Below are 25,814 nucleotides of genomic sequence, written 5' to 3'. Positions count from 1 at the left end.
ACGTACAACAATGATTAGAAAAATAACTCACTAGTCGATTTGTATGCAAAATGAGTTCATGTACTTGAACAAGGAAATATCCAAAACGATAATAAATAATTGTCTTGTTTGGTGTTGCATGAAACCGTTCAAGTGTTCACTGGTCAAGTAAAAAAAAAATAAATGTAAACCTCTCAGGGCATATGTAGAGTTAAAAGTATATTGAAATATCATAGACAGATTAACAAAATATATTGCTTGCAATAAATGGCCTGAAAGTTTTTAAGGTAAAACAAACAGAATACCATAAACACTAAAAAAAAAAAAAATTATAAATTTATAAATCTATATAATAATAATAAAACCAATTGTTAGTAGTATAAGGGCAGACCTAGGACACCAAGACAATTCATTAAAATATACTCTAAATCATTACTGAAATCACAAATCTAAAATTGTCATAAATTTCTAAGCAGAAATATCTTTTATTTATCCTGGAAAAAACACTTATTTTTGTGGTGTTCTCCTACTATTTTACAAGGCGCACAAGTGTTCAGTCAAGAAAATAATTTTCCAAAGCTAATGATGTTTACCTATTTTAACCCTTTACTCAGACAGAAATCACTAATCAATAACATTGTTTTTACCAATGTAGGTATACAGTAGAACTTATCATATTTTATTTTAACCATTTTTACTCCTTTTAAGAGAAAATTCATTCATTTTTCTTGACGCATCGGTAGCGCAGCTGAAGTTTATCTTTTTAGTTTTTTCGAACCTCAATAAATAACAACTCTTTTTCTCTTCTTCCTATGATAACAAGATAAATTAAACTGATTAAAAAAAGAAAAAAATAGAAGTTATGAACCAAATACACTATTTTGATACTGATGGATCACATCTAAGTAGCATAGATAACTGATTGGATTACATCCAAGGAGGATGCCTATTCATTGGATCGTGCACATTTAAATACCCTGGTGGTGGAAAGCCTGATAGTCCTTGGTGCAACATCATCGGATGTCTCTGTAAGAACTGTGAATAAATGTCTGAAGGGTTAGGTGGGTTGTATGCTTCTAATGTTGGAGGAGCATAGCCTGACGGAGGCCTAGCAAATGCAAATGCAGGATTTCTTTCTTCTGATTGTGCTGCTGCTGCAGCTTGGTCTGCGAAATAACCACTAGACCGTATTTCATTTAGATAATCCTGATAGCCATCCTTGATGGCTGGGTTAAAGTTGAATGGTCCACTTGACATGGGTGGCTTTACAAGGGGTGGATAATGATGAGGGTAGGGTGGGTCAGCACGTGGTGGTTCAACTGTACGAGGGGGTTCCACTACTGTTTGAGCTGTTGTTGCCGCCATTGTAGATTGTGGTGGTGGCAATTGTTGCTTTTGTTGTGCAGCAGCAGCAGCAGCTTTCTTCTTTTTACTTGTTTTCTTGGTTGCCTTGGGAGGTAACTGTTCCATCATCAAAGATCTGTTTATTTCTAATTTTGACTTTGTCATTTCAGCCACAGATGAATTTGGAGGATAAGCTGGTTGATTAGCTTTCATCATGTCTGCCATAGCAGTATTTACATATGTCGGTTGATTTGCTTTAATCATCTCAGCCATACTTGGACTCGAATAAGTAGGTTGATTCATTTCCATTTTATTTTTCATAATTTCTGCTACAGATGGTCCAGGATATGTTGATTGATTGTAACGATAACCCATGTTTTCTGGTATAATATTTGGCAATGGACGACCAGTCGTAAAATCAATATTTTGTGACTTACCTGGTATCATATCTTGTATTGGGTGTGGATATGACTTGCTAGACAGCACGGGATAATTGTAGGGCCTTAAATTGATTTGATCTGGGTATTGTTCATAAGGGTTGTTATAATTAAGTCTTGGTTGAGAAGTAGGTTGCTTAAAATTAGGAGGTATAAATTGTCCAGACGTCGTTCGACTTGCATAATTTAATGGAGCTGTTGTATAACCTACAGCATCTTTAGGAGGATTTGAATAGTTCAAAGGAGTTGAAGTGTAATGTGGCATTGGTGCTGATACAAAAGTCTGACTAGAAGCAGTGTAATTGAACAATGAATTTGGAACATTTTTTTGTTCACTTTCACAACGATCACGAGCCATTTGTAAATAGTTAAGACTATTTTGATAGGTTACAGGTACTGGTGGGTGTTGATGCTCTATATTTTGCTGGTAAGGTGTTTGATCATTGCGTGGATAGCCCATCTGATAGTTTAGTTCAGAATTGAAATTAGAATTAGGCATCTGACCTGGAGTAGGTACAAATACTCTTTCTTGTTCCTTGCTAGCATCAGTTGGAGTGAACGCCATCTCTTGAGGTCTTTCACATTCATTGTACACACGTTTCTTTACTGGGAATATATTTTGAGACTTAGAAGGCACTGTAGCTGCTGCTGCTGCTGGTTGTTGTTGAGGATATAATTCAGTATAGGTAGTATTTTGAGGTGAACTTTGTTGTGAACCAATGTACTGGGAATATACATTTTGATTTTGTTGATAATCATCTGCTAAACTGGAAACATGCTCTTTTGGACTATTGACTACATTATGAGGACTATAATAAGGGCTATTACTTGAATCTTGTGGACTCAATATTAAATGATGCGGACTCTCTTTAGGACTATTGACAACATTGTTATGTGGACTACAACTAGCATCGTGAGGGCTTCCCACAAAATTACTAGGACTATCACTAGGCAAGTCACAAGGACTAGTAAAAGTCTGATGTGGACTTTGTCCATGTGGACTTGCAGTCATTACGCTAGAAGGATTTCTTGGACTACAGCTATTACTCTTATCTGAATTTGGCCTCGCAAAAGCGTCTTGATAGAAACCAACTTTAATGGGAGCATGAGGAATGTTTAAAACATTTTGATAAGGTTTTGACTGTTGAGGAGAATTTCCAGACTGGGGTGATAAGTAAGGTTCATCTAAACTAGGCCGAGGAGAATTCCATGAATCATTTTGGGAAGACTGCTCAGAAACACTACTTCCTGTACTTAGTTTTCTTTGTCGTTTAGGAGCTGACTTGTCTGGTGAAACTAACGGCACAGGTATGGTAGACTTCTTAGCATCCATTGTAGATAAACTTTCTTTTTTATCTGCATCTTTTAAAGTATAATCATAAGGTACCATATCGTTCATAGCATACGCCGTGTATGTTGGGGATGTTTCTACAGTTTCTTGCTTGCGCTTTGGGGTTGGTTGTGTCTTAGGAGCTCCAAATGCTTTAAACCATGCACTGAGGTTTGGTGTAGCTTTTTCAGGCTTTTCTTCTGGTAATTCTGTTTTAACCTCTTCTTTTTTTATGACATTCAAATTATTAACAGGGCTTTTTTCAGGTTCTACGTCGGACTTCTCAAGATCCTTGTCTTCACTTGTTCTCTTTGAAGAAAATCCCATGAGGTCGGTGTTTAATACTGTGCCTAAACTAAGAGTCGGCGCTGTTTCTAAATCAGTTTTGATCAATTTTTGTTTGGCGGTAGTTTGACTATCGTCTGATTTGTTTGATATTAGATTGCCTTTACTTTTACCCGGCTGTAGGCGATCGATTGTTCTTTGTACTTCACGCTTTCGTTTTAAAGGCAATACAATAGATTCTTTTGCTGGTCGCTTCTTTTCCTAAGATAAAAACCAATTAATTAATTAATATTTTTGCGATCATATAATTTATTAATGCAAAAAATATACTTTGAAAGGCAAACGTGGTTTATCAAGCTTGTGAGCTTGACGGTACTCTGCATCCAAACGAGATGTGACTTCAACATCATCTAGCACTGAACCAGCTAAAGTAGCCATAGGTGAATTACTTGCTGATGAAAAGCTTGGTGTATCATCTAACCATTTATTTATATCCTATAAACATATTTAAACATTTAAGAAAATAATGTAAGTATTTGCCGACAAACTGTTTCAATTTACCCTCAATGTCTGCTCAGTAACTTCTTCAAGTGCTTGTACTTCTATTGCACTAGTATTTTTTATGATCACGCTTTTCTTTATCTTAGGTAATTCTTTTGTTGCCTTCTTTTTTGATTCTAATTTTGAATCCAAACTGCAAGAATCGTCATCAGTTTGATTGATCCCAATATCAAATTTACTATAGTATAAACAACAATATATAAGTTGAAAATATGAGTTATTTAAAGATTTTTTATATGACATATTTACCTAGAGTCTAAACACTCTCGTAATTTTTCTTCATTTTCTTTATCAGTATTATTACAAGATTCTTTACTACTAGTACTTCTCTGTCTATTTCTACCTTTCCTGGACCTCATGGTTCCATTTTCATACCTCTTAAGATATGCCATTTCATCATCAGATCCTTCAGACATTTCCCAGTCTAAATATTTGTGAACACCCATGTTGAAAACTCGTTGTAAATTTCCACACATAACTGTATATTCTAAAATGTAAACACCAACATAAAATCTAAAAATAATTGGATAATTGTTTTAATATTTTACCATTTGTAGATCCATTATACTGTTTACAATTTGCAATAATTAGTTGAAAATCATGTTTGAACTGACTCAATGTTTCATACAACCCATCATTAAGCTTGTCCTCCATTTGTTGAAGATCCATTGGAGTTTTCACTACCCTGTAGTAACTTGGAGCAATTTCTTCATCAACTGGTTCAAGAAATGGCCATGCATCTTCATGGTCTTTTAATTTGTTCAATATTTTGTACATACCTATTTGCAAATCCTCAGTAGTGGATTTAAACCTAAGAAGACATCTTAAATAATAAAAAAAAAACTTCAAATTTTGAATATTAATTTAATTAAACTCACCCAGCTTTAGATGTAGCTTTAGACACAGGTTTTTCTTGTAAGCCTTCAATAACAATTTGACCAGTAGCAGAAGCTAATGAATTATTTGTTTGACGGCCCGCCACTTTGGAACTACTCGAAGAATATCCATGACTTTCAGCTTCACTATCTGATAGTCTTTCTTCTTTCACTTTAGATTTTTTCTCTTGATGTTTTTTTCGGTTTTCTTTTTTTTTAACTTTTTCTTCATGCTCACGACATAAATCTTCATACTTTTTTCTTTCTTCTTTTTGCTGTTTAAGTTTTTCTAATCTAGTAGATTGTCTGCGTGGCTGCATTTCTAACATCCGTTTCCTTTGCAGTCTTTCTTTTTCTTCAAATAAACGAGGAATTTCGGGTAAAAAGTCTTCAGTGATAACTTGGTGAAGAGCTTGAACGTCTCTATTTTCTGAATCCTCTGTTTTTAGAGCCAATCTTTCCCAGTCACTTTCTGAAAAGCAAACCACCTGCCATTTTCCAGAACCTAAATCTAATTCATCTTCTGTATCCGAACAGACAGGAGGTTCACATTTCTTTTTACGTCCTCGTTTTTTCTTTTTCTATAAAAAAAAGTTGTGTTAAGTTTTAAAATAATTAGTGATAACAATTAAAAATTATAACTTCTTACTTTTTTGGGAACTACTTTTTCATAATCTTCTCTGTACAAACGGGTGCCATAAAAGTACCAATAAGCTGATTTATTCTCATCATATCCTAGAGGATGCACTCTTAAACTATCTGAATCAAGGTTCTTAAGTGATTCCATGACATCATCAGCGTCCAATCTGAAATCACACAATGCGTGGAGTATTTCCACTTTTGTTCGAAGTGGTAAAAACTGGAAGTCAATATCTGAATTGAAGGGGTTCTGGAAATTGTACTCCTAATTAAATATTAATAATGTTAATTACAATTTTATTTAAATTTTTACATTAATACACTAACCTTGCATTTTTCCCTGAACAATCTACGTAAAAACATTTGATAGTTGAAAGTAGATATACTATTATTGCCAAAGCAGCCAGATAACAATCTAGCAATGAGCTCCTGTAGCAGTGAGTTGCCATTGTCCTCAGTTCCATCTGTCAATAAAGCTGCTTCTAAATCCTGTAAAATTGATTGTCAATTAAAATGTTGAACTAAAAACTGAATTCATTTTACTTACTTCAATGTCGAAGTCAAGAAGATCAAAGGACACGCGGAACAAAGAACAGAAGTGAGCAATACTCGGAACTTCCCACCATGAATGAATATCTAAAATAAAATAAAAAGTTTATAAGGTTGATGAATGTTGTATTTTTTGTGAAATTTTATGTATTTATAACAATGATCTATGGGGGAAAAAAAATACAATAATTATGTTGTCAGTCATTGTATCATTTTGTTACAAGTGGTCGCGAATAACAGCTAGTGTAATACAATCAAAAAAATACTGGGTAAAAAATATTTATGTATAAAAACGAGATATTAGAAAATTCAAAACTCAAAACATATGTACAGAATGAATATTAACTAGGTAATTAGTCATCAAATGTTGGATTAATTTGGCTATTTTTAATACTTGCCATAGAAAAATAAATTCAATAAATGAGGTCATGAGTTACAAATAATTTGTCATTTGGAATTTCCTCAAATACCGACTTCCATGCCTATTGTATAATAAGGTCATTAAAAAAAGTAGATTAATAATTTACCTACCAATTAAACGGCGACGTATAAACGTAGCCAGCAATAAACACAAACTACAACTTTAAAAATTAACAATATATCATACATAAAAATAAGATTATTATAGAACATTATTAAATTAAAAACTTTAATTATATTTTGATTGAATTTAAATAGGTACGTAGTAAAATACATTCATTGTTCCGTTAAGAATCTATAGCTAATATCAAAATGACATTTAAATATTATATTTTAAATAGTACATAATAATAAAGTGTTTCCTAAACTAATTTAATCCAAGGTTGAAGGCTAACTATTCGAACGCCGGAGTTGCAAGACCAATGAATGTAGTAATTGAAAAAAGTATGGATTTTAGATATAGGCAGGTACCTACCTAACAATTAAATTAAAATGATATTAGTAGTTAGGTACACAGTTATAGGCGAACAATTCAACTAATAACAAAAATATTATTTTTCTAAAACATATTTATTTATAATGAATAAATTAACTGGATATATCATACTATATTTGTATCGAACAAAAATTTGTAGAAAAAAATGCAAAGCTCAAATTACTGCGTGATGCCTATTAATATTTCATATAGGTGATAATAAAAAAGAATTTAAAAAGTTTGATGATTTTATAGAAGACACACTCTGTATATTTGTATACAACACTATATTATAGTGGATACATAATAAAGAGAAACTGTTATTATAAAACATAATAATTACCAGCTGCTCATAACATTGGTTGCCGAAAAGCGGCATATAAAGTACCTAGATAATAAGTAGGTACTAATAACTGATGTTAAATATCATAAACGTGACATGTAACAATAATACCTACAGACACATATTTTGAACTTCATAAACAATAACGAATAAAATAAATCATTAGATTACAATGAAATTAAATATTTAAATTATTAAAACATTAAAAATATTATAACGAATGAAAGTTTTTTTGAACATAACAAATAGGGTTTGACGTTAGATTAAAAGCCAAGCGATTAAAATAAGTAATTGTATGTTACACATTTTTGTTACATTAACAATTCCTATTAGGTAGATATGTTTTATAAATTAACAAGTTCATTATAGATAGATACTATATTATTGTCTTTGTTTGTATGTATTATTAAAATGAAATTCAATGTTAAATAATATAATTAAGTAGTTATCTATATTAAAACATAACAGGTTCTAGGTAAATAGTAACTATTTATAAATTACGAATTACAATAATAAATCTAATTCAATTATTTGAATAATAATTTGGGTAACTATAACAGACGAATCGTAAAATATCATGACGTATATTATATTATATATTTATATATAATCTTAAGGGTGCAAAAAGACACAAATATATTTTTTTAATGGAATGATAATATTAACTTATGTGCCTAATAAAATTATATAGTTATAAAATATGTAATGCTATTGTCATTATTTCATTAATCTACAATAATATACAGCCAACATCAAATATTCAAAACTTTAGCGAAAAATTAAAATGGTACGTAGATAATCTTCTATGGTAAAACCACAGAATAATTAATAGTTATTCTGTGGTAAAATTAACAATAAAGTTTACATAGGTATACGTATATACATTATAAAATGGTACCACTATATGTATATATATATAAAATCAAAAATTACATAATGAAGAAAATATAGGTAAATTTTAATAACATAATTAAAACAAAAATTCAATATTTAAATTGGAAAAAACGAAATTCAAATATGATACGGAATAAAATTACCTAAGTACATAATATACATGATCATAGACGAGGCCTTGAATATAAGAATACAAGAGAAGGGATATCAATAACACTATATTTTATACTGACGGCTCGATGAAGGTCTTGTCTTATATTCATTAAACCTAATTATTTAGTCCTAATGTAGAGCGATATTTGATAACAATTAGGGATCTATTACTAAAATAAACAAATGTGATAATTTTTAAACATAAGAATTAGTTATGCTAATCTATATAGAATATATATATTTCGGGCAATTGTGTAAAATATCATTTATGGGCCTAATACGCAACAGTCCCACAGAAACTTTTGTTACGTTGTTTAATTTCATTTAAAACATTTTATGATTTTATTTATAAATATACAATTATAGTTTTAATTTTTTTTTTTTGTAATTTTTCTAAAATTCATTTAGTCATAAAATATTGGCTATATTATGTTTATTTATAGATCAACAATTTTAATTCTTTTATCTTTTATGTATTTGTTTGTAAAATAAAATGTCAAGTTAGGAAGAAGACAAATATACATTTTTTATTCTTGAAAATGTCCTCTTTCTCTTTGATTTAAGTTAAACATGAAGTTTTTGGAATACATTTTTCTAGTCCTATATAGCCCCCACAAATAATTATATCAAACTACGTCTATGGCACTATTAAATTATGATAGATTGGAAAATGTTTTAGTTTATGGGAAAAAATGTAAATCAATTTTGCAGTATAGTTAGTAGGTGATCAATAGTGTAACTCCGCCATGCAGTAAATCACTATGTTAAATTTGAACTCAATAATAAATATTTATATACGAAAAACGATTCTGAGTGAAGACGATTTGTCAGTTTATTATTTACTAATTATATTTTATGATAAATTGCTATCTATAAAAGTAATTTATTGTACTAACAGTAAGTAGTAACACGAAAGTAGGTTGACTTAATATGTTCTGAAATATGAAAAAATATCATTTGAAAATGTTATTTTGTACAGTTATAAAATAATATTACATGTTAAGAGTCCCATATTAAGTTCCCACGAGAATGATATTTTTAATTACAACAAAATGACAAAAATTGTTTTATCTATATTTAATTATTTAATTTCGTTCAAATTTTAACTTCAAATACCTAAAAAAAAAAACACTAACACATTTTTTTGATTTTTTGATTTCAACTTTGTGTTAAATATTCAAGCTTCAACGAATTTTATTAAAAGTTGAATTTCACATGCTCATAAAAAAATGTTACCTATATTTTATAATACTTTAAGAATATCATGAAAAAGTAAGAACTATGTAATACATTTTCAAGCAAAATCTTATTAAAAACATTCATAGAAAAATAATAAATCAAAAACGTTTAAATAAATGATTCAAAATGAAGTCAAAATGTTTTTAGAAATATACCAAATATAGAAAATAACATACGTTTTTGATGAAAATTACAAGAATATATTATATATGATTATTCATTTTTGAGTTACACCAAAAAAATAAAATCGTAAAAATTCCAGTTTTTCGGTTGTTTTTACCAATTACTTTGTTAAATACTGGGAATTTTATGTTTAAACATTTACATTGTATTGTCTAAAATAATAATAATAAAAAAACTATAAGTTTCACGTCATGAACATTACTTATATCTGAAAATATATATATATTAACGATTTGTCAATTTTTTTTTTTTTAATTGATTTTAAACGCTAAACACAAAATTTAATTTACGACATAATACAATAAATTTAATATTACGCAATATATGCAAACAATATATTTATATTAACCGTTACCTATAACTGTTAAGTAATTAATCAAAAAAAAAAATAATAATAATAATCATATATAATCATAATCATATTATTATCGTTAAAAGTTAAAAAAACAACTAAGAATTAAACTCTAATTCATAATTTCGATAGTGAAATAATACATGAGATATTGAGATATAAAACATCAAGTTATAACTTAATATAATATACAGTATTATATTATAATTATTGTATAGTATTATTTAGAAAAACAGCTTTACCACGTTTCGTTTTGCCTTTTACGTTTTTAATCACTTTAATTAAAACGATCTTAATTTTCAAAGCTTTTGATGCAAAATTTAAAACAATTTCGAATTATAAGGTTGATGGGTTGATGAAGGTTGATATATATTTCATTACCTACCCATCAACGCAAAATATTTAAAATTTTAAAATTCATCAAAACATAATTAGATCCATTTAAAAGACCAAAAAATATTAAAGTCAAAAACAATTAAAATAGGCATCTATACGTAAAAAAACCTAAGACATTAAATAACATTTTAGAACAACAAAAGTTAAATCCATTTCTTTTTTATTATAAGTCTGTTTTACGTGAAAGGCATGTCACCTCTATAGGTACACCCCTTAAAATATGTTCAAATAACACACATAGACAGACTTATTTTAACAACTATATAAATCATGTTTATTTATATACACACAAAAATAAATCAACATTGCGACTTGCGAGTAAAATGTGAACTATAAAAATATTTTATGGGCAAAAAATTTACAAAAAATATGAAAAACCGTAGAAGTCACACTGTTGTATAGTAGGTGTCTACTATCGAGTGTACCTATCTCTTCAATGGATGAGTTAAATCTAAATTTAATGACAAATCATTGCATATAAAAAACGATTCAGCAGCAAAGAGACCATGGACTGTCAGCCTAAAATTATAAAGATATTTCATATATCTACTTACTGTATACAGGACTTTATCACCCAGAAAAAATTAAATATATAGGTATATTCAATACAAAGTTATATCGGTGTAGTAGTTTATCGTTTAGTGTACTAAATACTTAATTTCATAGGTAATTAATCGGCATCGGTGTACCTCGCTTTCCGTGCTTTAATTTAACTGATGGGAATTTAATATATTTTTAAATGTGATTTAAACTACACCAAACTTTCTTAATATCTCTAAGGACAATCTATGAAGCTTTTGTCAATTCGGTAGAGCACTTTATGAATCTATAAGCTACAGATATAATAATAATAGTACCTATATTTTATCAAAACAAGAAAGGTGCACATTATAATTTATTGCTGTTTATAAAATGCTATTATAGATATTTAGAGAAAAATTCAAATCTCTGTTGCAATTCATCTTTGAATTACAAACAGTTTTGAAAAGTATTAGTGGTTTTAAATACAAAAAATAATACATAACCTATCTTCTGTACAGTAAGAAACGAATGTAACTGTACTCCGTAATAGATGTGTTAAATTTTGAATTCAATGATAAATCATTGCAAAAGAAAAACAATTAATATCATAAAAATATAATGCTATTAAATATTAAGGTATTTTTTTTAAATATTAGTAGTAAAATCTATAAATAGGCAATAGCTTAAAATTAATTGAAATGTTTTTAAAATATTATTGTGTACATACGATATTAAAGTATTGTTATATGTCAAAATTGTAAATATTCACAAAAATAACAAAAATTATTTAAATATTATTTAATTTTGTTCAACATTTGAAATTCAAATGATTGAAAAAAATCAATTTCATACCTATATTCCAATATGAACATCTATGAGGCACTCTTAATCAAATTGTCTACCCTTAGATATAATAAAAATAAACCATTTTATGTATTTTGAATATAAAATTATTTGTACATATTCGTGATTTGAACAAAACCGAACTTAAGATGCTTATTATAAAAAAAATCGTATACAAATGTCTCAAATTTAATATTTTTAAATTTCGATCCCTATAATAAGAATTTATAATATTACATTTTTAAAATCTTGAACAATGAACAATTTTATCGATATTTATAAAAAATAAATTAAAATATCAAAATGTAAAATGTCTATAAATACCTTAAAAAGTCAAAATATTTTTAAAATAACTATAATATAATATGTAGATGGATTTAGGATTACTATAATATATTAATATATATATATATATATATATATATATAAACGTTCGGTAAAAATATAAACTGTTATGTATTAACAGTTTTATTTTTTTATTAGATACAAGTGATACAACAAAATAAGAAATTTTTTTGATGAGATATCGTTATTTTCGTATGAATATTCTATTTCACCAATTTTAAAATTCAGAAGCTCATAAAATTTTATAAGAAATCTTGTTTTCAATTTTCAAATTTGTACATGAATATTTAAGATTTTAGGAATTCTTAACTAAACATTAATGATTTGCACTTATTCGTGATTTTGACGGATTACGTCAAAATATTAACATAAAACACTTCTAAAAACATATTGGGACTATGTATTTTTTAATTGGTATACGAACATATTTTGAGGAACCTTGTGCTAAATTTTCAAGGTTTTTTACTAAGTGAAACATTTTTTAGTGACGCATTTATAGAAAAAATGTCAAAAACATATTATATGTTAGTTCAAAAATCATCTAAATTTTTCAAAATTGTTGTCATATTATACAGAAATTACATATAAGAAATTGCTAATAGAAACCTCAACCTCAAATATCTATGGTTTTATTCACTTTTAAGATTTAAGACAAGTAACATAAATAGTTTTTGTCGAAAACCGGTTTCCTAGTTTTCCTCAATTATTGTTTTTTGTTTATTTAAAAAAATTTACATTTTTGTCTATCAAATGTACAATTTGCAATCATAAACCACCATCAACATTTAAGATCGAAGCGTTAATTCAACTATATATCAAATAGGTACCTATACAGACACATACAACAAATCATTGGTTAGGTACCTATACGTTTTGGGATAGTGTAGTATGAAGTCTTAAAAAACATAACACTTAAATAAAATAAAAATACCTACTTTTAATGAAATTAAAAAATTCTATATTATGATGTACATATTTAAACTACTTATAGCTACCTACCTACCTAGTTTATAATTACATTTAATTAATAAATGAATAACTTTTACAGTTACATTAATGTAATAATGCTCCAAAAGTTTGAAGTAGAATTTCTAGACAAGAACAATTTTGTTGTTTGTACAATGATTCAAATTTAGGAAATATTTTTCTTCCAAGTTTATTGTTCAATATTCAATATAATTAATTAACAACGCATAATAGTATCTTTGGCTAAAAAAATAATTAAAACTTAGAACAGCAAAGTTAGAATAAAAAATTCATGGTAAGAATTATAATCTTTTTTTTTTGATTTTTGAGTACACCAGATACCGGTACGTAAACCAAGTCACTGCACTAAAAATACGTGTACACGTTCATATATCCGTACGATCACTAATGTCTGGCGTCTGCCGTCTGCCGTCAGGAGCCGCTGTGATGATTAACGAGTGCCGACTGCTGAGCGTAGCAAAATGTGCGTGTGCGTGTGCATGCGAAAGCAACCACCTCCCTCTTTTTACCATCAAACGGCTACCGATTGCATTGTGCTTATAAAGTTATAACTCATAACAATGTGGTGTATAACACGGCTGTTCGATATGATAAAAAGTGAATAAATATTATTATTATTTTTGTAATCATATCTATTGAGAATAATGATCGGTTTATTGAAAATTTGTATACCTATATTACCTAGACTGGTTAGATGACTACAAACTACAATCTTTATTAGAATCATCGTGTTATAAACACACAGAACTATTATTAAACTTAGACGGTGGATAATGAATATAATAATTTGTTTTAATCATAATACATTCATAGATTAATAACTTATTGATTAATAATTTAATTATATGGGTATACTAATACAAATATTTATAAAATATGATAGGTGCAAGGTACAGTAAAATCCTATCCACAAAAAATTCTCATGGGTCTGCAGAAATGGCAGGATTTGTATATCACACGTTATCCCTAGGATATACGTAAATTTGTGGCAATAATTATACTGCAGAACTTCATAGAGCCCAGAAAAAATTGAAATATTAACTATTATTTTAACACAATATATTATAGTAGTCATATCTAGTCCGATCATTATAAGTACATACTTATATATAATTAATAAATACTAATAATATCATGTTTGTGGATTTCAATAAAAATTAAAGTACCTTTATGAACCTGGTTTTCATGATATGCGTGTAGCAATGACCACTACAACGAAAAAGAATTTTCTACAGTACTGTGCAACTATGACAATAATTTTTTTTATTTTGTGCCTTTGCTTCAGAAATACATTTGTATCTTAAATACGTATTTCTAAACTTACCAAAAAATCTCTTTTAGGAGTCTCTTTAATATTTCTCATTTTTGTATCGAAACCCACCTTTGCGTAGTCATTGCAGATATTAAATACAATTTAAAAATTGAGAGAAACATTTGAGGGAGTAAGATATTTACCTAATATTTACTTTTATATGATTTTTTTACGACGAGTACCTATTAGATAATAAGTATATGATATTATATGCTAAAAATATCACCGGCGATGTTGAATATAGGCATTCATTAGAATTCCTAGGAAAACTATAATATCCTTCGTACAATATTATTGTAGAATTATTCTAGTTCTATTTAATGCTAATTTTAGTATGTTACAATAATATAGGCACATAATAGGTAAGGTAAAGTATAAAGTCTTAATGTTAGTCGAAATATGTATATATATACGCATTATTGTAAATATAGTTACATACCTACATCATATGCGGAATAGCTCTAATTATTGGTGGAAGGAGGGACAAAAATGTATCACAATTCACTGACCCACTGAATGATAACTTTACCCTATCGATATTTTTAATGGGAGGGGGGACTACCCTCTTGTGACTCACCACCTACATTCCGCCTATGATATTCATTATTATTACGTAGTAGCGAATTTATTCAATTATTACAGCAAACATTATTCTAAAGTTTATACATGCAAATTTGAACTGCATAAGAAAACTATTTTTTATAATATGCAAATATTTTTTGGATGTGTAACAAAACCTTATTTTTATTCCACTTATAAATATTTGAGTTGATTATTACTATTGTCCAAATTATTATATAATTTGATTTACCTATCAATTTAATACTTTCTGTGCTCATTTTCATTATTTTAAAGAATTCCAGATTCAACAGTTAACTAGTAACAAATACAACCGATTGTAATATTTCAAAAATGAAAGTAAATTTTAAGTTGATAATTATTTAAATTTATTTATACATTACCTAATGAAAATTTAAATTTAATTTTTTGATCACTTACGTTTTGTGAATTTTTTCAATTCTATTAAAAAATAAAAATTAGGTAGTTAGTTAGGTTAGTTAAGGTTTTGGTGTATTTAACAATATAGCTTCAATAACGTTCAATATACACGGTAATTACCGTTTTTTGTAAAATGGATATTGGTTTTATAGCTACCATTACAAAACATAAATACTCAATTCATTACTATATACTATATAGTCTAGGTATACTTCTATAAGAATACCTCGGCGGCCGACTTGTGCGCAGAAGCGTGGCTTTACTACATAGCAGGAATACAATATAACATAACATAGTTGACTCGGTGGGGTTGACACACGGGTGTTGTCTGACCACCGCCCGACAAAAACTGGTCGCCGCCGAGGTTCTCTTACATCTAGAATAGAGTATTAAGTAGGGAAACATTGGCCATAATAGTTAAATAAATCAAATAAATAAAAAAATATAATATAATTGATAGATACGAATAGATATATAAATACCAGTATTACAATTACATATAAATATATGGTATATTCCTATTTTAGCTCATATTTTAGGCACTAGTATAAATTGTATATTATTATTGTTTATTTTACATTGAATATGGATATCATCTGGAATCGGGGAAACCTAAATAAATAAAAGATAAAATCGAGGTTATAATAATTTAATTTAAATATTTCAGATTTATTAATAATGTAACGGCATTTTTATAATTCTCAAATACTAATTGGAGTTCGCAAACTTTCAAATAAAATTGTATATGTACCCAATGCAAATATTGTTATTTAGATGTTTTTTCGAGAATGTTGACGTACCTATCTTATTTCATTTTGAACAAATAGTTTCTGAGCAATTAAAACTTAATTAACTATGAGTATGATTAATATTCTTTAATAATGATTTATTATAGATAAAATAAAGTTTTTTATAAATTAAAATATTAATTACTATTACAATTTTCAAATGACAATAGTTCCCAGTTACAGACACCTTAGAACGATTATAACTCACATTCCTTGTTCTAATTTAAATTGAAATAATCGTTATTTTCAAAATATTATCTCCACAATAATTTACTAGGTATCAAAACAAGTAAATTTTTCATTTGAAAAAAGTATGCATCACCAATGGGCAAAGGACATTTATTAAATTGCACGAAAATCATCATAATATGACTAACCTAAATCATTTCAACTGGTAAAAATTGAACAAATAAATAAAATAAAGTACCTAATAGGTAAATGACAAATTACGTAGATAACTTATAAGACTAACCTAACCTAACCTGATAGATAGATTTTTAGAAGTCGACCTTAAACTTTGTTGAAAATATTAGAATAGGTAATTAACAACTACCTGCCAAAATATAGTATTGATTGGTTATCTGATGATCATATAACATTTGAAATTTAAATAAACAGTGCACATTACTTATTACTTATTAGGTACATATTATTTATAAATAAAATTGTAAAATACAAAATTTATTAAATGAATCCAATATTTGATCAAATACATGCAACTGTAATCATATTATATCTTATAAATTATAAGTAGGTATTATTTTCACGAAAAATATATAATTAAAATAAAATTATGTTCCAGCCATTCACTTACATAAAAAGTAAAAAAATAAAAACAATTCAAATATGTAGGTATAATGGTTACATTAAAATTACTAAATTTAGTTCATTAAAAAAATTAATACATCTAAGTAATTAGCAAAAACGCCAAACACAATAATTAATATGGTGTATCTATGTTCCATACGGAATTTATGACGTTTCTGTAATAGGAACCAAATTTAATTGAAACTTAGGGAATTGATTTTAAAATGTTAACATGGGTAACTATGTAACTATGTATAATAAAGTAACGCAGTATCGCATTATTACGCTGGAAGTATATAAAAAAGCAATGTCGTCGTTCGACATTAATAGTACAACAAAGGTTTTAACCTTTATAATGGATATTCAATAAAATAATTTTTAATGTTTCTTATAAAAATTTTAGAATTTGCGTTGATTGGCCACGTTAATTTATACGTCTATATCTATCATACATTAATTAATTATTAAAATTACGATTATGTCTCACAACATAAGCAGATCTAGCACGCACGACGTTAAGTAGGTGTGGTCGTTATTTGTTTTACGATGAATTTATAAAAAACTCCAAATATCATGTAAGGTTACTGTTGTGAAAGTGAATGAGTCGAATTTTAATCTTATTCAATGAAAAAAATGTACAGTCAAATCAATTGTCATCCGGATTCCGGAATTCAACATTTAAAACTGTTTAGTATAATCACACCGAATCCAATAGATTAATTGACGTAAATGGACGTAAAGTGAAATACTACAGCACTAAAATAATTTCACCGGATTAAGTTTAAATAATAATATTAATAATTATTATGCGAAAAATATAAAGACAAGAGACAAGATAATGCTGCGTGCGCAGTTCACAAATGTTACTATATTCTATAATAATGGGTATCGAGTAAAAGTAGTAAAGTATTACATTTTAAAAACACCTTGGAAGACAAAAATAAACGTTTCACACATTTAACTTTACGTATTTAGAAAAAGGCAGTTGAAACAATTAAAATGCGTAGGTACGCTCCGATCGCACGTATGTCATAAAATCATGGACAGTTGTCTGATTTTTCAAATGCGTATTAAAATTTTCTCGAAATCGTTAGACTAATATCATACCGTGTCATGTTTCCACGACAGAATCGAAATAATGTAATGTATAGTCGGATAACGATTAAACTTATCTCGTTTCATTATCCATTTATACTCGGACTAACGCCGCAATGACAATAATTGTAGATGAAGAGGAGGGCTGCGAATGACAAAAACAATTAAATAATATACTGTATCGTGAAACATGTGCAAAACTAGATGTTATATTATACATTTAGACTAATAATTTTTTTTAATGAATTTTATGTGAACATTCGACCCGAATCGTAATTTACCGCGGCCGAGGCAATAACAGTATGAAAAATAGTGTAAATTATCTCGTGCGGAATGATGGATACCACGAAGGCAGACTACCCAATCGCATTACTTCCACGTGGGAAAAAACATCGAAGAATTTCTATTTTCAAAACTGACCACACGACACCTCGAACACGGGACGGGGCCGGAGACACACTTGAAATGGCATACGGTTGGCGGCCAAACAACCCAAACAAAGCAGACGCTATTATATCTACTAACTACCTACCAGAGACCAATGGTTTCGAAACGAGATCGTCCGTACGCGACGGACAACTAACTACACGTCACAACACGCGCGGAAAAGAGAGAAGTTGTACGGGTTGACCGTATTATATACATACACCGTACGCGCAGTTACACGTGCACATCTTCAATATTACTAACAGAGATTATTTTGTATCTATATAAAAAAAAAGAAGAAAAAACCAACAATTTTGTAGGTACAATGTTTATGATGTTCACGAAAATGTCAGTTTCATCCGAAAACGGAATGGGAGGCGAATACACGACAGTGGAAGAATACCGAAAGCAAAAAAAGTGGTCACACATATTTCTCGAGAAAAGGGTGGATACGTCGTCTTATTTTTCGAAAATTTATAATTATGTCCCACCCGGTCCGGAGCAATAAAAAAATTTTAATTCCTTACACGGAAAACACAACCAGCACGATAGACCACACGAACAACCGTCGTACTCATACGCACTGCGCGCCGAACCGAAAGAGAGACCCGACGACGATTATGACGTTATCCACCGTAGAGATCTCGACTTGCTCAGCTGTGGGCCGGCGGCGGCGGTGGCGGGGGATCGGCGGCGGCGTTGTTGTTTGCAACGGGCGCGCGCTCAGTGGGCCCCAAAACGAGCGAAGGCGCGAGCGGCGGCCAAGTGCGCCACACGACGTAACTGCGGCGGCGGCGGCAACACGCCAACCGACGGAGACCGCCGCCGACGTGCCCCAAAAAAACGTGTCTGCTACTGCCCGCTGAGCGGTGGATAGCCCCATCAGGTTTTCTTAGGCGAAACAGCGTTATTAACATTTGACTTAACGTGACGCGGATTAAACACCACGTGAAAGAGGCGGCCACAGGCCGGTCAGACGAAGATCGTACATTAAGAAAAAAAATATAAAAATTTGGAAAATACAAAAAATAGCCAACAGACTGGACCTTAGCTGTTGGTTCATCCCCATTGAAACGATCTACAATCGCTGACGATGCTTACCATCCATTTAGACAGGCTGCTTTCAAATCGTTGGACTGTCCCCGATAGTCGATTGGTGTAATGTGCGCGGCGAAAATTCCATTTGCCACGAGAACGGACGACGTGAAGTTACTCGCAACAATACGCGATCACCGACGAATGCGGACTGGAGAGGGAGCGCTGAGCGGGACGACGAACGAGTGTGCGTCGAGCTGTGAGTGTGTGTGTTCACCACTCGATCAACCATTGATGGTGGGGACGATGTCGCGACAACGACCGATTGCGGCCGAACAGTTCGTTGCCGCCACCATGGCCAACACCACTCACCGCCGCCGGATTCACGGAGAGTCGCGCACTAGCGTGCGCTATCGATGTCACTATCGATGTCGCTATACGTATCATTATCGATTTAATAACATTTTTAAGTTACATATGTCGCGAACATTTCGAAACTCGGAAACTAATATAATATTAATTTCGTCGTTGCCGCTGCCGTTCGAAAGAATTTTTTGTGTGTGTGGGGAGGAGGTGCTTGTACTGCTGTAAACAATATAAATACGGCATACATCGCAGACAGCAAACAAAATAATAGTTTCTAATTTTCCGGTTATCGACAAGCGCCATTTGCTGGACGCGTCTGTTCCTCCAGGACGCCGTATAATAAAACGCAGCAATGTATCAGAATCATTATCAATCGTTTACAATAAATATTAAATTATTACTTTGTGCTTTACTGGCCTCATCGCATGCCTCCCTCCCTTAGGCCCACCACAAGACAACTGACAAACTACGCACACATAAACTTATCGATGTTTAATACAATCGAACCAATAGCGGCGGCAAACTACAGACGGCCGCAGCGCGAAATCGGTCGGCAGACAGCAGTGCCACACCGCCGACGATTGTGTCCGGTGGTCTGCTGCTATCGTGGTTTTACCCTGTGGCACGAATCGACCGAAAGCGAATTTTCTACCACCGCGGCGCATCGTTTACGACGACTTATTTTATCCGCCTGCGCTTAAATACGTAATATATCACAACCTAAGATACATGATAAATAATAATGTATTATTTTTTTTGTATCAATAGTACGGCGAAAAAAACAATAATTTTGTAAAACTTATTATATAAGTGTGGTCACTGGTCTGTGTGGTGTCTTGTCTTAAGATATTAAGAATAGTACCTACCAATTACTAGCTACTCTACTACAACTCGCCAATTAAAAATTAACCAAACGTTATAATATTATGGTTTGAAGTCTCGTTGGTTGATCAAACGTTACAGTTGATTTATATATCATGATATTATATCGATATTGTCAATATTTGTTTACGGTCAACGACGACCGCCATCGACATAATGCCGTGACATCATGAATTTGATTTTGATTTTTAATATTATATCATAGCCCATAGGTAAAAATATTATAACGTGTAGCATATTTAAATGATATCATACAATAAGTATACCAATCACCAAGTATACGTAGATTTATTTTAATTTTTAGATAAATTCAGAATAGTGGATAATAAATATAAACGAACTTACGGTATTGCAGGTTATTTTTATTTTGTGTGCAGAAAGTACTTTCATAATATTGTCTATTAGTGCAGTTCATATTATTATAAGTAGGTAGGTACTATTTTTTTTTATGGGTATAATACGCGTCACCACCGCCGGCAATCGACTACTGTTTCGAACGACATCCGTTCCTTCTTCCTCATAAAAATTGAATGCATAATATTAAATGCTCCAAACTATTATATAACATATCCTTATTCTATACTATATTACATTTTATACTATGACATTATATCATCAGTTTTTATTTACCTTTATTTTTTGCTAATTGCAAATTAATGTATTAAGTAAGTAAGTACATTACTCCCATTGTAAACAATACAATTTAATTTACTGATGATTATAAAATCAATATTTTTGATTTACTTATAAAAATAACATTTATACTAATATTCCAGTTTAAGTTGTTTAAAAAAAAGTATTTAATATGAACTAATAGCTGACTAGATGAGTAATTCAAATATCAAAATGTTATTAAATAAAGTATAAATATTGTGTAATTTACCGCGACTAAATTCCCCTAAAAAAATACAAGAAATAAGAATAATGTGGTGAATAATACGGGTCTTTGGTTTTTTACTTACTATAACAATGTCAATTTGGAATATTAGATTTTAGTTAATATATAATAATATGTTTTGTGGAGTTTGTATAAAATTAATTAACCATGTTTCAATTGTATCATTTAATATCGTTTATTATTTCACTTTGGTAGTATCAAGGACTAAAGAGGGTATATTATTAAATTATACTCTAGTTCAATACGACGTACAACAGAGTTGACAAAAAGATTAACCACGCCCTATTTAATTTACTAAATAATACACTTCTACGTGCAAGATATATCTTGTAATTGATTATTGTTATAGTTGTTGCTCTGCAAAATATTTTATTTTGGATATTTATTATTTCTATAGAATCATATTATTTTCATTATTTTTTCATTTAATGTGTACTTTTCCTACTTAATACTTAAAGACAATTAATAAGTTAATAAAAAAAAAAAATCATCACTTAACTAAATATCCACCAGTCATATCAATTAGTTTGAAGTAGTGTCACTGAACACCCTCTTATTCTATCACGACATCAAGCTTTGTACAAATCTAAAACCATCAAAATTACCTATTGTATACATTATATATATTACAGATTGTATATTTTATCTTTTCTAAAATAAAAAAAAATGTGCGTACTTTTACTGAACCTTTTCACCTTTTCATTTACAGGGATACACTGGTAAGAAATAAATTAAAACTACTTAAAATTATTTTTCTTACCTTTATTTCATATACATTTTAACATTTTTGACTATATTGAATATTATTTAACACTCAACATATTTAATGCAATGCAAACTTCATAATTTAATCTTGTTAGAATACATTTTATGTAGAAGATGATAAAAAATATTTGTATCTTAAATCTATATAAATTATATATCCTGTGGCGCGGTGTCTGGCTTGAAATCACTAAAGTTTCCTGAGTGCCAGCACAGGCCCATGCCACTATAGTTCCCGGATTGATGACCACCCGGGTTCTTATAGTAACAAATCCTCGGAACACATGTATATGTTCCAAAACCAACCATCCCTCTTACAATAGCTAATAGCTATAGTTACCGCCTTACCGGGCTAAAAATCAATATATATATTTTTTTTTTTAAATGATTTATTATATTATAAAAATCATACGAAACATTTTATTACAATATACAATATGTAAATAACTTAAGGAATGGAGACTACATTTAGTCACATTCTCAAAAGAAAAATGTATAAAAATATGTTTAACTATTTATTATACGAGTTCCTACTTACATATAACTAAATTGCAGATTATTGTAAAGATTATTTATCTATTTATTATAAGGAGGGTTAAAAACAAAAATTCTGAATTGTATTCAGAAAACATGTCTATAGAATTGGAACGTTGAGCAATACATATTATAATTATTATATACAAATACAATATATACATAGTTATGATAAACATCATATTACATAGTAAATTCCTTATTTTATTTACCTTGCTTAATCCTTGCAGATTAAGGGAATGAATTTAATTAAACCATCATTCTCACTTTTAGAAAATTGTAATATTGAAAAACAAAATTAAATCATAAAATGATATAAACTGTAAAAACTGTAAAAACTGTAAAAACTATCGCAGTATATCAAACATTTAAAACATTTTTAACTTAGAATTAAGTAATATATTATAAATGTGTTTTGTTGTGATTCTATATTTTAACATATTTTATCATATTTTACTATACTATTATTTCCAGTTATAATGAGTTTTATCTAATTTTGTTAGGGTAGCATACTAGCATCTGAACAAAAATTAATGCTTATTTATATTATAATGTGTACGTATTAGGTGTTTTATGTGTATATATATATATATATATATATTATATTTTATATATCCGTCATTTCAAAAAACAGTATGTATAATAAATCAAAATATTAAAAATATTATTAAAACATAGAACAATCGCACCACGAAATATGTTTTGTGGGTTTGTGGCTTAAATGTACTTAAATATGTTTATTATTCTTGGTCTTTATTCATTAACACAGTAGTTTACTATAAATTAGCCTTTTGATTGTGCAAATATAATTAAAATATGAAATGTGATTTAAATTGTATATTAAAGCAAATGGCTGGTATGCTATATATAGGTATGTACCGCGAAAAATAATTTATGTCATAACATTTGACGTTATAAACATTTGCATGACTTAAAATGTATAACCTAAGATGAGTAAAAATTGCAAAAAATTAGTACCTATCACACTCGTAGTATTTATAGTTATAAATAATTTAAACACGAATAAAAGAGTAGGTATATATTCATCTAATTACAATCAATGGTCGTGCTTAAATAATATTTTATAAATTATGTGTTATGTCATACTTATAACCTATATGTGATTACTATATTGGTATTGTGTTAAATTCAATGTTAAAATTATTATTTAAAATATAAATACTACATCTCACTTATTATACATATTAAACTTATTATGCTATATATTGTATATTATAGTCTGTTCTGTACAGTTAATTTAAATGTAAATTTATCATAATTGTTCATGATTTATTTATTCTTTACGATTTTTAATACATAGACGTATATCCAGTCTATCTAGGGCCGTAAACATGTTGTTGTTAGGCCATCCCCTTTTCTTTATGAAAGTATTTACAAACAATCTACCAAAATATTTTAAAGTATTTTTTATACAATGATGAACTACCCCTCTCCACACAATAAAATTAATATTTACCGCATTAAGTATATCGCATACCTACTTGTAATTGAGCATTTAATCCACACTACAACATAAAATTCTTTATTCTGAACTCAAATTTGATATTTTCTACATTTGTAACTTTTAACGGAGACGCACGTACGTGGCGCACTCTTAAAAACAATATTTAAAATAAACTATTTGAATAGGATATCTTAAACCATAACTTAGGTCATATCCTAACTCCTAAGGTTAAATGTAATTTAACGCAAAATATATTAGCAATAAATGTAAACTTATATAATATATTCAAGTAAAAATAAATAGTTATATCTTTGTTGCCAGGAAAGAAAAATCCCCTTACATCATCTGCTATTTATTATATTATATTATACATTGGATCGAATATACCAGCAATACATTATAAAATTATAAATTATTTAATAATTCCTATATAATAAAGTAGTTTAATACCTACATTACTTTCAAATCTAAGTTGCGATAGCTTAATTATTTAAAAAGCTATTTATTACTTGTACTTGACACTTTTACCTATAGTATAGACATTAACCAGTAACCTTTGCTAAGTTGATGTTTAAAAATATTTTTATAGATATGGGTTATTATTACAGATGAACGAACAATAAACTGTAAGTAGTTTTACAAATTTAATTTTAAAAAACTACAGTAGAAGCACTAGCAAATGCTAGATTATATTATTTACTAATATCAGGTACCTACTTATAAAAGCCACTAACTACATATTATATTATAATGTATTACATCGTATATCGACCTATAATATATTTTTACACGAGAAACTATAATTCATAATTATGAATATATTGTGTATACTTAAGTGATTTATTTATATGGGTTGGGCATTTCTGAAAATTAAATTCAGTTAAAATAAATATTAAGATTATAATATAGTCATATAGGTATAACCTATAAGATTTCCACACAATTATGAATTTTAGGAGTAGCTAAACCAAACGATAATGTAAAACTGAGTATGAAATAATAAATCATAAAAATTAATTAACACGATTTATTTTTAAATATAATATTTTAAAGTTTTTACTATTTAATATTCATACTAATTATTTTTTTATTAGTTTAAAGAAATAACTAGGTACTGTAGATTACAGAAAATTGACATACAATAATTCATCAATCGTCATCGTTCGCCTAGTTTATTTCTATATACTTTGCTATTTTTCTTTTGTGTTCTGCGTACGAATTTCTTAGTGTTTCATATTTTCATAATATATTCAATATATTTTTAGAATATTGTATGGCTTTATTTATGTATGAA

At 29.0% G+C, this 25,814-nt stretch overlaps 1 protein-coding gene across 4 annotated transcripts; it reads right to left on the bottom strand.

Annotated features, from left to right (window-relative positions):
* Positions 1–183: 183 nt before the first annotated feature.
* Positions 184–19,838, bottom strand: LOC107162833 (uncharacterized). Of its 4 annotated transcripts, none has more exons than XM_015509878.2 (10): positions 19,680–19,838; positions 5,998–6,086; positions 5,778–5,939; positions 5,461–5,715; positions 4,815–5,392; positions 4,485–4,747; positions 4,186–4,423; positions 3,937–4,114; positions 3,706–3,870; positions 184–3,636 (listed from the first exon to the last, which is right to left on the bottom strand). In XM_015509878.2, exons 1-10 carry the CDS (start codon positions 19,684–19,686, stop codon positions 907–909), a joined length of 4,665 nt encoding a protein of 1,554 aa, XP_015365364.2. In that variant the 5' UTR covers positions 19,687–19,838; the 3' UTR covers positions 184–906. The 4 variants fall into 4 exon arrangements, with proteins under 4 accessions (XP_015365364.2, XP_015365365.2, XP_015365366.2 ...); XM_015509879.2 differs by having other exon boundaries at positions 4,186–4,414; XM_015509880.2 differs by having other exon boundaries at positions 5,461–5,700.
* Between the last annotated feature and the right edge of the window lie 5,976 nt (positions 19,839–25,814).

The sequence above is a fragment of the Diuraphis noxia genome, unplaced genomic scaffold (assembly GCF_037042655.1).
Source record: "Diuraphis noxia isolate RWA-SAM2 unplaced genomic scaffold, SU_Dnox_SAM2 contig0004, whole genome shotgun sequence".
In the NCBI taxonomy this organism is placed as follows: Eukaryota; Metazoa; Arthropoda; class Insecta; order Hemiptera; family Aphididae; genus Diuraphis; species Diuraphis noxia.
Note: the sequence above shows the minus strand (reverse complement) of the source record. Positions and strands in the feature narration are given on the sequence as shown.